Source organism: Pinus tabuliformis, chromosome 7, assembly GCF_031772625.1.
Source record: "Pinus tabuliformis cultivar Carrire ecotype Pingquan chromosome 7, CPIR1, whole genome shotgun sequence".
NCBI classification, from domain to species: Eukaryota; Viridiplantae; Streptophyta; class Pinopsida; order Pinales; family Pinaceae; genus Pinus; species Pinus tabuliformis.
Window position 1 is genome coordinate 397,663,486 of NC_142293.1, and position 14,966 is coordinate 397,678,451.

At 36.5% G+C, this 14,966-nt stretch overlaps 1 protein-coding gene across 2 annotated transcripts in view; it reads right to left on the bottom strand.

Annotated features, from left to right (window-relative positions):
• Positions 1-14,966, bottom strand: part of MSH6 (MUTS homolog 6) — a 197,637-nt gene that overhangs the window by 135,891 nt on the left and 46,780 nt on the right. For both annotated transcript variants that reach the window (XM_089458271.1, XM_089458272.1), the window contains exons 6-7: positions 2,575-2,643; positions 2,304-2,387 (exon numbers count right to left, since the gene is read on the bottom strand). In XM_089458271.1, the coding sequence (XP_089314397.1) occupies positions 2,304-2,387; positions 2,575-2,643 (153 nt within the window). The remainder of the gene's footprint in view (positions 1-2,303; positions 2,388-2,574; positions 2,644-14,966) is intronic.

Genomic DNA, 14,966 nt, shown 5'->3' on the forward strand with positions numbered 1-14,966 from the left:
GAGATGCCCTTTAAATCTCCTAGGTTAATTTCTTATGAACACTAGTGGATCTATGTCGTTATTCACCTGAAACATATTCTTTAACCAGTTACTCATTGGTGCTATGAGGTTAAATCTCTCCTCATATTAAATTTTGTATTTTACTCAACTAGAATTAGCCTATAATCCAGCCACACAGTGTTTGACATTGTTAAGTTGTTCCTCGTAAATTTATCTGATTCTTTTAGGAGAAGTACAAAGTAAATGTGCAGTACATTCTTTATATTACGGTACTTGAACAAATTTACTAGGAATTACTGCTCACCATAATTTATGGAATTCTTTGCATAAATTTAGGTAGGAGTAAAAAGTAAATATGTTGTTACATAAAGATTGTAACAACCCAAAAATTTAACACGTATTTTTCCTTGCAAGATCTTATTGCTCTGATACCATGTTGAATTCTTTCTTATTTTCAGATCTTGGTAATTATTGCCTTGTGATCAATAATTACATATTTGAAAATTTCTCAACCTTAATTTTGTTTTTACGATTGAGTAAACATTATTAGATTGATATAAAATATACGAGATATTGATTTATGTCTGATTACAAAAGAGGGCCCCGATATGTATACATAGTCAAGGTGTCTTTTCAATAAGACATTATATATATATATATGTGTGTGTGTGTGTGATAATAATATAATATATAAATATATAGTATAACATATATTATATTATACATTGTTGTCGGGAAGGGAATACCTTCCACTGCTATATAAAACATCAACATACTCTACAGACAAACTACAAGCTATAGCCTTAATCATGTTGAGTCCATATCACTGAAGACAAAAGTTAGTTATATATATATATATATATATATATCAATGTTTTAAAACTCCGACTCGGCCGAGGGTCGACTCCGACTCGGTATCGACTCGGCCGGCTCAATTTTAATGACTCGATCATTGTAAAAAATACATTAAGTATTTATTTTTTATAAAAACAGATAATTTTAAAGATTTTCATTCATGTTTCCAAACACACAGCATCAGAATATAGAGAGAAGACAACATATGATCAAAGTAGGCTCATGAATATATCCATTATATCAAAATGACACCTAATGCATTGTCCAATACATACACGATGATGATATAGAGATCAAAACAAAAACACATAACCAAGGAGGCTATAAATGGCCTCTACAACAAAAGTCTGTGACCAGTACTACTGGCTACTGCTAGAGTTGCCAACATCATCTGGCTCAGTGTTACTTGGAAGTTTGGAGCAGGAGCGAAAGTGGGGAGTGAGAGTGAAAACAGGAGCGGGAGCGACATTTTCAGAAGCTCCTGGTTTGGGAGCGAATCCCAAAAGAGTTCGACAACCAATGTCACTAACATCAAGGTACATAGAGGGATTGGTGCTCTTGATTAAATACGAGTTCCATACCCTAATACATGACAAAATTCAATGGAAACATTGCAATCTTCCAATCCTGAAATCCTGAAAAACTGATAAGTCTGCTAGACTTTGAATGACATCTAAAATTCTACTTTCTCCATATGAAATCCAATGAGGCCGAAACCACTCTCAAACATCCTGAGTCATTTCAGAGTAATGTTAAAAATTTAAGTAAAAGGATGAAAATGAAGATTAAGGAGAATGTCACTTTTACTTTAAGAATTTAACATTACCATGAAATTTGAATAGCATATCAATAGTAGAGAGCATTTGAGTGTGTTAAATAGGGTTTGGGAGGGGGAAATGGACCCCAAATAACATTTATCTAATTCAAATGTCAAATCGCTGTTTTGATGGGGTTACAGGCCACTGGTTATGACTCGGCCGAGTCAATACAGAAACGGCCGAGTTGGCCGGGTCAACCATGACTCGGCCAAGTCATTGAATGACTCGGCCGAGTCATGGCTGACTCGGCCTACTGAACCGTTTCCTCCACCGAGTCACATTTCTAGGCAATGAAACGGATCAACTCGGCCGTTTCCATTTCGAATCGGCCGAATTTTAAAACCATGATATATATATTATAATAATATAATATATAAATATATAGCATAACATATATTATATTATACATTGTTGTTGGGAAGGGAATACCTTCCACTGCTATATAAAACATCAACATACTCTACAGACAAACTACAAGCTACAGCCTTAATCATGTTGAGTCCATATCACTGAAGACAAAAGTTAGTTAAACCGGAAACCTCAACTGACAATGTATTGGGGCATTAAAGTAACTATGATATCTGCTAGTTCATTGATACAAATATTGGTTTTCTGGATGGGAATCTGAACCTTATCTTTGCTGCCTGTTGCTTTTCTACGTTGCTCGAGCTGATCTGGTGTCTCAGTTTGTTCCACAACAAGTACACGGTAACCCTGTACCACACAAAACCTTAATATCTTTTTGAAATAATATTCTGAGGCAGGTTCATATGCAGACTATTTAAAACAGAAATATATAAAATGGAAAACAGAAGCATTAAGATCAATCAAATAATGTTACAAGTTACAAAAAAGAACTGAATATCTAAGGGTTAAACTGAATATGAAAGGAACAGCGTACCTTCTGGGCTAATTTCTCAACATTATCAGTGAAATTCTTTTCAGGAAACCCACAATGAGGTTGCTCCCCCTGTATAATAAAAAAGCATTTCATGAAAACCTTTGTGCCTGTTTATTGCAAGAATCTAAAAGAGCTATGAGATATAAACAGAAAAAATATAAATTTCGTTACATCAATGTATGTTCATTGCAATTTACATTTTTAAGCACCGACAATATCATGTTGCCTCTTGTTTAACAACATAAACAGAAATTGTGTGCCAATAACACATTGAAACAACAGTAAGCAGGCCTAACATTATAAGAAAGACAACTTTAAGATTGGAAGCAAATTACAAGCATCTACCTAATTTTGTGTGCTTTACTGATGTCACAATACACTAGAGACACAAACCTCAGAGCCTTCATACTCTAGACAACCAACTGATAGTTACATATTTTCAACTATAAGACAAGCCTTCGTGACACAGTAACCAATGTGTTCATTTTCATGACCGCTACTCATTGTTGGAATGTGTATAAAGGGTTCCACCAGCTCTATAGAAGACAACACCAAGCATTGGCTAAACTGTTAACAAGTCACCAGCCAGTGTACCAACAAGCCTAACACGAATCCACCATCTGCCAAAGACAATTTCTGTGCATAATGCAAATTGTTAAGTCAATAGTTCTAGTTCTTCTATTGGTGGGTTATCTTGGTTGTAAGGTTTGGGTATAGATATGTATAGATATAAATATATAGAGATACAACTATATACACACACAACATTATATAGGTACATTAGTGGTGTTGTACTCCAGTTTGTTGTACAGCTGCTGCCTCATATACCACCAGAAAGCCAGCTTTGCTGTATTGCGGAATATGCTTGCTCCCAATAGGATGTGTATTGTTGTCAAGATTGAATCTTGCATAAGTGAAAATTGCTTTCCTTCTCACTATGAATGGAGGCAATATTGGTGATATATTAATGTTATGTTTCTATCAACTGTTATGCAGGTATAGCATTAACAGCCAACATCCCTTCCATTCCCTTCCTTGAATCTGAGCAAGGGAAAAGGGTTTGGACTGTTCGACTGGAAACAAATTATGAGGGAAAATGTGCAGATGATCCTTGCAGGAAACCACATGGATATTTGTTGTTGAAATATGACAGTGGTTGACCTGAAATGTCTCCATTCCACAGATCAGAAGCCCACAGAGACCAGCTCTATAGAAGACAACACCAAGAATTGGCTAAACTGTTAACAAGTCACCAGCCAGTGTACCAACAAGCCTAACACGAATCCACCATCTGCCAAAGACAATTTCTGTGCATAATGCAAATTGTTAAGACAATAGTTCTAGTTCTTCTATTGGTGGGTTATCTTGGTTGTAAGGTTTGGGTATAAATATGTATGGATATAAATAAATAGAGATACAACTATATACACACACAACATTATATAGGTATATTAGTGGTGTTGTACTCCAGTTTGTTGTACAGCTGCTGCCTCATATACCACCAGAAAGCCAGCTTTGCTGTATTGCGGAATATGCTTGCTCCCAATAGGATGTGTATTGTTGTCAAGATTGAATGTTGCATAAGTGAAAATTGCTTTCCTTCTCACTATGAATGGAGCAATATTGGTGATATATTAATGTTATGTTTCTATCAACTGTTATGCAGGTATAGCATTAACAGCCAACATCCCTTCCATTCCCTTTCTTGAATCTGAGCAAGGGAAAAGGGTTTGGACTGTTCAACTGGAAACAAATTATGAGGGAAAATGTGCAGATGACCCTTGCAGGAAACCACATGGATATTTGTTGTTGAAATATGACAGTGGTTGACCTGAAATGTCTCCATTCCACCAACAAAAGATCAGGCCCACAGAGACCCAGACTGGATCTGTTCTACTCCAGAAAATGGACAAAAAGGTTACAAAAGAGTGACAGCAACAGGAAACCCCTTAAAAGCAGCCATCAAATATTAGAAAGGAAGAAAAACCAGAGTATTCCCATCAGGCAAATGAGAGGGCCAATTGGATGGAAAGAGAGAAAAATCTGATGTCCCAGGTGGTTCAAGACCACTGATGGGATGAGGAAGGTGTAATATCATCATCTACAATGTGTATATGGCATATGCAAACCAAATTTATTGTGAGTAGTGCTATCTGAACCGGGCCAGAACCGGTGGAACCGGCCAGTCCAAGTAGTTTGGGGGTCAAACCGGTCCAGTTTGAGGTCTGGAACCGAGAATGACCAGTTCGGTACTGAATCAAAGATTTGATTCTGTACAATTTCACCAAAGATGTTCTAAACGCAATTTTAGAAAAGAAAAACAAGAATGTTTGAGTGGGGCAGCCTAATATTCAAACCTATGGCCCTAGCATTGCTATGCATTCACGGTGATGTTAAATTCTTCAAGTAAAAGTGGCATTCTCACCATTACTTAAATTTCTAACATTACCATGAAACTATGTTGCACTAGTTCGCGAACCAGCAGGGGGGGTCTCGAACCCGTCCCGAGTTCTCATCCCCAAGTACCAGATTCGGGTACGGGTGCTTCTGAGAAGAACCCATAAGAATCGGGTTCTTCTATGAAGAGAACCTGGTTCTTCATTAAAAAAATTGGGTTCTTTTGTCTTGACGGGTATGGAGAATCCTAATGATGGGTACTTGGAACCCCAAAATCGGGTTCTTTTGGGTTCTTTGGGGTTCATTTTAGTTTTTATTTTTAAAGTTTCAATTATTTTAATGGGCTTCCCTAATATTCTAGGTAGCTAGTTCTTATGCCTTTATCCATTCAATAAAGAGAAATATGTTGAGCGCAAAGAAGGCAAAGAACTTAGTGTACATTCATAGCACCCTTCGTCTCATATCTCGAAAAGACCCTTGGTACAACGAGGGTCCTTTCAAGAGATGGGACCAATACACAAATGATGCTATGTGTGTGGATGAGGAGATACAACCATATGGACTTATTGAGCTACCTCCAATTGCTAAGGATGAGCAAGAGCCTCAAGATGAGAGTGATTCCTACCTGGAGAGCATGCTAATTGAAGATTTGAGTGATGTTGATGACATGGCTTGAGGAAGCCATTGTTCACTATTAGATATTTTTATTTTAGTATTTTAAAATTTCCTAGTTCTTGTTTGGAGATGCCTTGAGACAAATTTTGAATGTAGTATGACAATGGACATATTTCATGATTCTTATCAATATGAAAACTCTAATTTCCACTTGATATCAAACTAGAAATTTTGAAATTTCATTGTGAATGTTGAATGTTCAACGATGTGCATGTTTAAATATTTAAAGTTTAAATCATAAATTTCTTGTTTAAAGTTGAAAAATATACAAATTCATTAATATTATAACAATAAATTAAATTAATCAATCAATTAAATTCAAATTAATTAATTAAATGAAAATAAAAACAATAAGTAAGAATTATAATAATTAATTAATTAATCAAATAAAATTAAAATTTGTTAAATTAATAAAAACAGTTGGAAGGAAATGAAAAATTAAACTTATTCATGAATCAGATATATCAATTAAAATAATTTAGGTTCTAGGTAAATTAAGAGGAATAATTAATTTGGAAATAATAATAATATAAATAAATAAAAATAAATGAGAAAAAAATTATGCTTCTTAAAAATTAGGGTTCTAGGTTTATTTATACCTAGGTCATTATAGCTCTTCTCTCAATAAGTTTTCATTCATATTCTTTCTGATTTAGTCCTGATGATGGACCCCCTTTGGGGTTTGAAACGTCGACGGAATGAACATGAAACTGTGGATAATCTGGATCATACCACTGCATTAATATTATAATTTATAAAATATAATATTTATATATATTATATATAAATTATAATATACCCCTGACGAACCCACACACCCTGTTTCAAAAAATGACATACCCGTCCTCAAACCCACGTTTCCTAGCAACATAGCCATGAAATGACTTGGGATGTTTGAGAGTGGCTCTGACCTCATTGGATTTCATATGGAGAAAATAGAATTTTAGATCTCACTCGAAATCCAGCAGACTTAACAGTTTTTCGGGATTTCAAGATTGAAGGGATTGCCATGTTTCCATTGGATTTTGTCATATAGGAGGGTATGGAACTAGTATTTAATCAAGAGCACCACGTCTTCTATGTACCTTGATGTTAGTGGCAATGGTTGTCGAACTCCTCTATCGTGACCCTACTAAAAAAATAGCCATCACTTAAACAAAATCTTGACATGCTACATTTTTTCTACCTTATTTTAATGCTTAGAGGGTGATATTGATGACGAAGATCCCAATATAGGCAATGATTTTTATGATAGGTAAGTATTTGTTGTAGCATGATTTTTTATGCTAGAGGGCATCAGAGCCTCTTTTTTGATGTATTTTCGGTTCAGAGATGGATTGCACTCGATGCTATTTTGGTTATGTGCACCCTTCCATCCTATATATTTGAGAACTTTTGCTTATTTGTGCATATTTTTTTTTTAAATTTGAATATTTTGAGTTTTGGGTCAACCAATTTTTAGGTCTAGCTTTTTAATCGGTTTTGACCGGTTCCTAGTTTAGAGGGTTTTCTGGTTCGATCATCGGTTTGGTTCCGATAACATTGATTGTAGGACTAAGTGACAATGAAGAATGGAGAATATCGAGAATATCATATATAGACGACACAAGGCCATTTAGGCAGTCTTACATCAAAACAGCATCCTGCAAGGCCTCGATGTCATGATAGAGAACTTCCATGGGGAAAACCCTTGAAATGCTTGCAATTAGATTCAAGATTAAGTAATTGATACTCTATTTTCATCTAAAAAACCTTGTTCTACACGTCCAAGTTGGCATCTTCAGTATTAATGATTGAGCAAGTTTATGAGCATATCCATTGGTTCCAGAGTTCAAGATCGTACCAAATTTTAATTCTAGACATCTTCAAATTGACAATAAGGACACCATATTCAAGGCTTTTGCATGAGACTTCATTTATATTTGTAGAACAGCTTTCCATGCATGCAATTACATTAACATGCACAATGACTTCTACTCTTTAGGGTGAGATTATTTTATTCAGGTAATTCTCTTCTTAGAAGTTTGTATATTTAGAAGTTGTACGCATGCAAATCCTTGGATTTGTCACTTTTATCTTCTGAGGAACTGCTTTTCTAATTTTAGAAAGACTGGTGTGCATGCAGGTGTACATGTTTTGGTTTCAGAAGCACAAGGTTATTTTTCTGGTTCCAGGTTGTTTCTAGTTTTAGATATGTAGATTTATAGACATGGGGTTCACGAGTGCATGCATGACAAGTTCACGAGCAAACCTCGTTCGGGAGTTGTTTTATGTTAGGACAACTTTAGTCTTTCTTGCTCTTTTTGGACCTTGCTATACTTGAATGCATGTTTGAAGGGTTGTGCTTTTCCATTTTTGGAGTTTGAGCTATATTAGTGCTTCATTTATGTGCTATTTCAGAGAGAAAATAGGGTGCCTATTTAAGGTTGATCCATTGTGCTATTTTGAGATCCACATTTTGTTATTTCAATTCAACTAGGGCACCTCATTCATGAGCCTCATGGGGTGCTTTCAAGTTTCCAGTGTTACTTTTAGCTAAGTTGGGTGCTCTAGAATGGGCCTTATACATTACTTTTCCAGGCCACCTCAATTGTTTTTTTTCCAGCAGTGCATGGTTTCTACCCTTTGACAGAGAGGGCACCCCACTTCAAATATTTTTGACATAAAAGCATCTTATCTGTTGTTGTAAATAAATAATAATTAAAATATAATAATTAATAATTAATTATAATGAGTCATGAATCATGTCATCACGATTCAGAAAAGATGCCTCGGGCTATATTTAAAGCCGAGCCCTTCGTTGTAAAACACCATCTCATATACATTCCTATTCTATATATACATATATATATATATATATATATATATAGATATATATCTTTGAGCCAAGTTGCTCTGCACAAGTACAAGGCCATCAACTGTCATCCTGCTCAACCTGGTCCACGCCGCCACCATATTCCGCCAACATCAGCTCGACCCTATGCAAGTTGCCGCTCAATTCCCTCCCAGTGCCATTCGACATCATCCAACAGCTAGGACACCCGGTTGCCATTATTACCATTTCTTTTACACATTGCCTCCGTCGCCACTATAACCACTTATGTTGTCATCCATCATGCATTCATCGTAAATTGTAGCTGTTGCATCTGCATCCACCAAACGTGTTTCCTGTGACACCGCCACCTGAGAGACCACTGCTATTGTCCATCCTGATCAATGTCGTCAGCCTCCTCCATCCCAATAGGCCGCTTGAGTGACACTTTTTTATTCAAAAAATCGAAAATTGAATGGGAAGTGACATCTATACAAAGGTTTTTCAATGGTTAGTATAAATGATATTTTATAGTTAATTATAGACAGAATTTAATTAAATGATTAATAGTTATAATATATATCTTAGTTAATATAGTTGTATATATATATTTTATTTTTATTTTTATTTAGTAATTAATTATTAATTTAATAATGAAGAAGTAAAGTCAAGATAGATCGAAAAATACCATCAGTTAGCCGACCTATGATGATGAGCGAATTCAACAAGAGATTGCAAGAATTATAGAAGAAACTTACCCAAAATAATGAAAGATTCGAGAAGCTACAAAAGAAACAAAAAGATTCAGAAGACCAGCTCCATCAAAATTATGATGCCATTCGAATGGAGCAAGCAAGCCTACAAAATTTGGTCAATCAGAACCACATTCAAGTGATGAATGCTTTAAGCCAACTCATGCAATGAAGGAATGACGCAATGACCCAACAACAAGACTGTTTGAATATGTCAAACCCGAAAAACCCACTTCACACTCCCAAGTCTCCACGGTCATCTACCATACCAGATCCACAAATCATGTCGAACCCTCGTAATATAATGATTCCTAACCAATTTCCACCATACCCTAACCAATCGATTGTCACCTACCAACGAAGGGCAAAAGCTTGAATTGTCAAAATTTGATGGCAATGAGAAGCAGGTGTGGCATGGTTAAACAAAGCAGAAGAGTACTTTGAAATTTACAACATTTATAGGGATGATGAAAAAATTAAGCATGCAGCTTGAAGGCAACACATATAACTGGTATATGTGGTGGAAGAAGCCAGCATATGCATCCAGTTGGAATTAATTCAAAGATGACTTCTTTAAACGATTCTGCGGCATCAAGGAAGAAGATACCAAACTCGCCAAACTGCAATAGAAAGGAAATGTAAACAAGTATACTCAAGAATGGGAAGCATTGGCTAGATGGTATCAAGATTATCAGCACGACGCCTTGTTCAATCATATATTACTAGACTTACACCGTACCTCCAAAATGAAACTAAGTTTCATGATGTTACAACTATGTAAGAAGCAATATGTAAAGCAAAAGTTGAAAAAGAGAAATACAAAAGAATACCGCTGCTGAAAATTGAAAGAATATATTCAACGCGAAGGATTCCCCAAACTACCAACATAGAGAACACAAAATACCTTCCACCACACATCTAAGAGGAGGAAAATCTAACCTAGAGATCCAAACAATAAAAGTAGGTAAATGCAAACACTGTGGTGAAAAATGGGACCCCAGACACAAATGTTCGAAGAGAAATAATACCAAGAATTTATATAAATGTGAAGCAAAAAATGACTTATATAGTGAAGAATCAGACATAGAAGAAGTTGAGGATTCTCAACAATTTTTCCCAGACTTAAACAACAAAAATATTGCGCAAGTATCACTATTAGCCATGACAGAAATACCCCAACCCAGACCTTAAAGTTAAAAGGGCATATCAAAAAAAACAATGTAATGGTTCTAATAGATACAAGAAGCACTTACAATTTTGTTCACACGAATCTTGTGAAAAGGTTGAACCTTTTCACATATCCAATGTCTAATATAAATGCGATGGGAGCAGATGGAAAGAAAATCAGAGTAGGAAAATGCCACAAGGTTAAATTGCAGATTTAGGACTACAATCTAGAATTCCCATGTTACACCATATCGGTTGGAGGAGTGGATGTGGTCCTAGGCGTTCAATGGCTACACACCTTAGGCACTTACTCAGCCAACCATCAAAAACACTTTATAAAATTTAGTTGGGAATGATAAAAATACAAGTTATACAGTTTTCAACCACCTCAAAATCAAATTGTATCATCCCATCAGATGGTGAGGTTGGTCCGAAAAGGAGCACCAATATATAAAGTGCAATGTCATCAAATGGAAATATTAGCCTCAAAATTAGTTAGCGAAGAACCACCTGAGATTCAAGAGTTAATTCAAAAACAAGAAAGTATTCCAAGATTTGCCACTGGAGATGCCTCTTCAAAGAGAGATTGAACACATTATCAAAGTCAAAGCAGGCTCAAATCCTGTCAACATCAAGCCATATCGGTACCCCCATAATCAAAAAAAAAAAAAAAAAGATCGAAAGGATAGTCCAAGACCTACTAAAGTGTAGTATCATTACAAAAAGTAGAAGTCCTTATGCAACTCTTGTAGTCCTCGTTCAGAAGAAGGATGGATCTTTCAGGCTATGTATTGATTATAGAGGATTGAATAAGATAACAATAAAAAAACAAATTTCCTATTCCCTTTATAGACGACATGTTAGATGAACTACATGAAAACAAATATTTTTATAAATTGGAGTTAAGATCAAGGTCTTACCAAATCAGAGTAAGATTGGAAGATATAGACAAAGATTGTTTTTCAAACTCACGAAGGGCACTAGGAATTCAAAGTTATGCCTTTTGGATTAGCTAATACCCTCACCGCCTTCCAGGCAACTAAGAATGAAGTATTCAGATCATACCTAGGGAAATTTGTGTTAGTCTTCTTTGATGACATTCTTATATATAGAAAAACATGGGATGAGCATCTAAAACACTGGAGCAAGTTCTCTCTTCTAGAAAAGAACCAATTCTACACAAAGATGTCGAAATGTACCTTCAAAGAGGAAGAAGTAGAGTATTTGGGACATGTAATATCACATGAAGGAGTGAAGGTAGAACCAAACAAGATTAAAGCAATCACATAGTGGCTCATGCCAACTAACATTTCTAAATTAATAGGATTTATGGGTTTAACGAGATACTATCGAAGGCTTATTTGAAGCTATGCTCATGTAAACAAACCCCTACGAAACATTTTAAAGAAGAACTCATTCCAATGGGATGACTAGGCAGAAAAAGTGTTTTGAAACCTTAAAAGAAACTATGTCCACTACAATTGTACTATCAACTCCCAATTTTTCAAAATCTTTTGCAATTGAATGTGACACCTCAAGTTTTGGAATAAGGGCAATATTGATGCAGGATGGCCATCCTATAGCATTTGAAAGCTAGAAGCTCAATAAAACAAAATGTCTAAAATCTACATACGACAATGAAATGCTTGCCATTATGCATGCATTAGCCAAATGGAGACAATATCTTTTGGGAAATAAGTTTTTGATACGAACAATCATAACATTCTTCAACACCTTCTCTAGCAAAAAACACTTTCTATGAAAAAACAAAAATGGATCGAAAAAATTGCCACTTTTGAAATTGAGATAGTACATAAGAAAGAAAAGATAAAATTCTTGTAGTAGTCGACAGACTCACCAAGTATGCACACTTGACGAGAATAAAGAAATCAGACTCCGCAAACAAATCATTGAAGTATTTTGACAAAATATCTACAAATTACATGTACTTCCAAAAGTCATTGTTAGTGATAGAGACACCAAATTTAAAGGGAAATTTTGAAAGGAATTTTTCGAACAAATTAGAACATAACTCTACATGACTTCAGTTTATCATACTCAAATAGGCAATCAAATAGAAATTTTCAATAAATGTTTAGAGCCTTACCTTCATTGTTATGTAACAAACAAACCAAATACGTGGTTTCAATGGTTACACCTCGTTGAATGGTGGTACAACTCCACTTATCACACTTCAACCATAATGACTCCATTTCAAGCTCTTTATGGTTATGATCCCCCTAAATGGAAGGAATCGCCATTATCGAAACAATATTTCAAACACTAAAAGAAAACCTAAATATTGCAAGAAATCGTATGGAACAGCAAGCTGGCCAATGCAAACCAAAAAGAGAATTTCAAGTTGGAGAATGGGTATTTGTTAAACTTCAACCTTACAAACAATTATCCCTGAAACAGAAAGGGAAAGAACAAATTGGCACCAAAGTTCTAGGGACCATATCAAATTAACTAAAAAATCAGTCAAGTGGCATACAGCGTAATCCTTCCTAATAAAAGTTGCATTCACAATGTTTTCCATGTATCTTGCCTCAAAAAGGCACTAGGTAACCACCAAGCAATGTTGATTTTTGGTAGCTTGGGAGGTATTCCAAGCCTTGAGGATCGAGGGTTTGGAGGAAGGAGCTCAACAAGTGGCCTTATGGGCTTGAAACCCAAGCTTGGGGTTTTGTACCCATCGATGTTTGAGCCAAAACAGTGACAAGACTTTCACATGTGATGGAGGGAGATGATGGAGGATGTCAAGATGAATCCAGTGCATTGAGAATCAACAAAATCCGAGTTGTCAATCTTGAATTTTGAATTTTTTAAGTTAATGTGTGGTTGTGAGGCCTTCTAGGACAAGTCGGCCAACATGTTAAAAGTGCCCTTAAGGGCTAATGTGACACCCACATGGAGGCTATAAAAACGAGTGACGTTAGAGGTCATTCCACATATCCAATGGTGCAACACGTCTAAAAGAAGAGGTATGTTTTAGCTGCAAAAGAGAGAAGCCCATCAAAGATGAAGGCATAGTTTATGCCTCCTAGATTGTTTGGGAGCCAAGTTACTACAGGCAGGAGGCCGAGGTCATCGTGGGAAATTCTAGGCAAAAATAAGAAGAAACCTCACAAGTGAACAGGCTGAGTCTCCTTGTGTAATTACAGGTAGGAAGGGAGGCTTGTTTTGGAGGCCGAGTTGGGTATTAGGCCCTCCAAAACAAGGCCACATACTCTTGTAGCAACAGCGAAGGAAAGGGAGCCTTGGTGAGGGTCTCTGAAGTGTTTTTGTTGGAAAAATGATGCCCTAGACAAATTCGAGCAAGAGTAGAAAGCAGTCGCATTGCAAGAGGACAAACCTGGGTGGTTTGTGGAGCAACTTGTGCATGGAATGATGGGTATTCCCTCTAGTTGGTCAGTCACAGAACCTGAGGTAAGTTGCAGATCAAGTCGAGGTCTTGAGGAGGTGTTTGGAAGGGTTGTAGGCCCTTAAAACAAAGACAAGACTACCTAGAGCAACAGCAAGGTGTTATTTGAGGGAGGTCGCAGTCTTTAAGAGGATTGTTGCAGCTAGAAGAAGGGCTAAAAGAAGGGCTAAACAGGTTGTTTGGATGCCCTAACTAGTGATCTAATGCTACAGTAATATGCACAAGTTCCAGGTATGTATTTGATGTGTTGGGTCTAGTTTTGGACCAGTTTAGATGGGTGTCCAAGGATAGGACAATTGTGGACATCCTATGAGAAAGTGTGAGAAATTCTGAATCTACAAATCAAAAATCCTATTGCAATCACTGGTTTATCATCTCCTACTTGTTATTACATTCAACAAGTTAATTAATTTATAACCAGTGATGAAAAACACTACTGCAGACTACACTGACATACAGATCATAAACTGAAACAAATATGAGACAAACGCACAAGGGACACCGTTATTTTTGGACAACACATCCCCGAAAAAATCCAATGCGGGAAAACCGGTGCAGTAGATAGAGGGTTTGTATTATTAAGCAGGCAGAATCTGAGTACAACAGGTTGCCTCTCACACCGGCTAACCTTTCAGAGAAATCTCGGCAGCAAGAAATACATACGAGGGTTTACCTCGTTCTCCAAGTCACCATTGATCCACTAAGTGGCCTGACTCTGCCAAACACTGCGAAATCACAACGCAATCCCTGCTTGGGTCGGCGTCTTGCCGCTAGGAGACTGTCACCCCTTCTGCTGGATTGATTTGCTAGAGGAAGACTATTGTTTAGCCCTTCCGGCTCCAACAAAATTTCGAACTTCTGACAAATATCCTGCACTGCCACTGCAAGAGACCCTCTTGGCCTGCGTCAACATTGCGTGAGCCCCTTCCTGGGTTGTGTAGGCTTTTGCGCTGCCTCTCTGAAAGGATAGAGAGAAGTGGAGGGCCGAAATCTGAAAGAACGAAGTTCTTCTTGAGCTAGGGTTTGTGGAAGATCTGCCCTGGTACCTCTCTTGTTGCTTGTCTCTTAATGAAGAATATTTTGGAAAGAAGGAAGGCTTGACTTGGCATCTAAAGGTGGAACTTTTTTGTGGCTATGGGTCTTGGATATCTCATTAGATCTAATT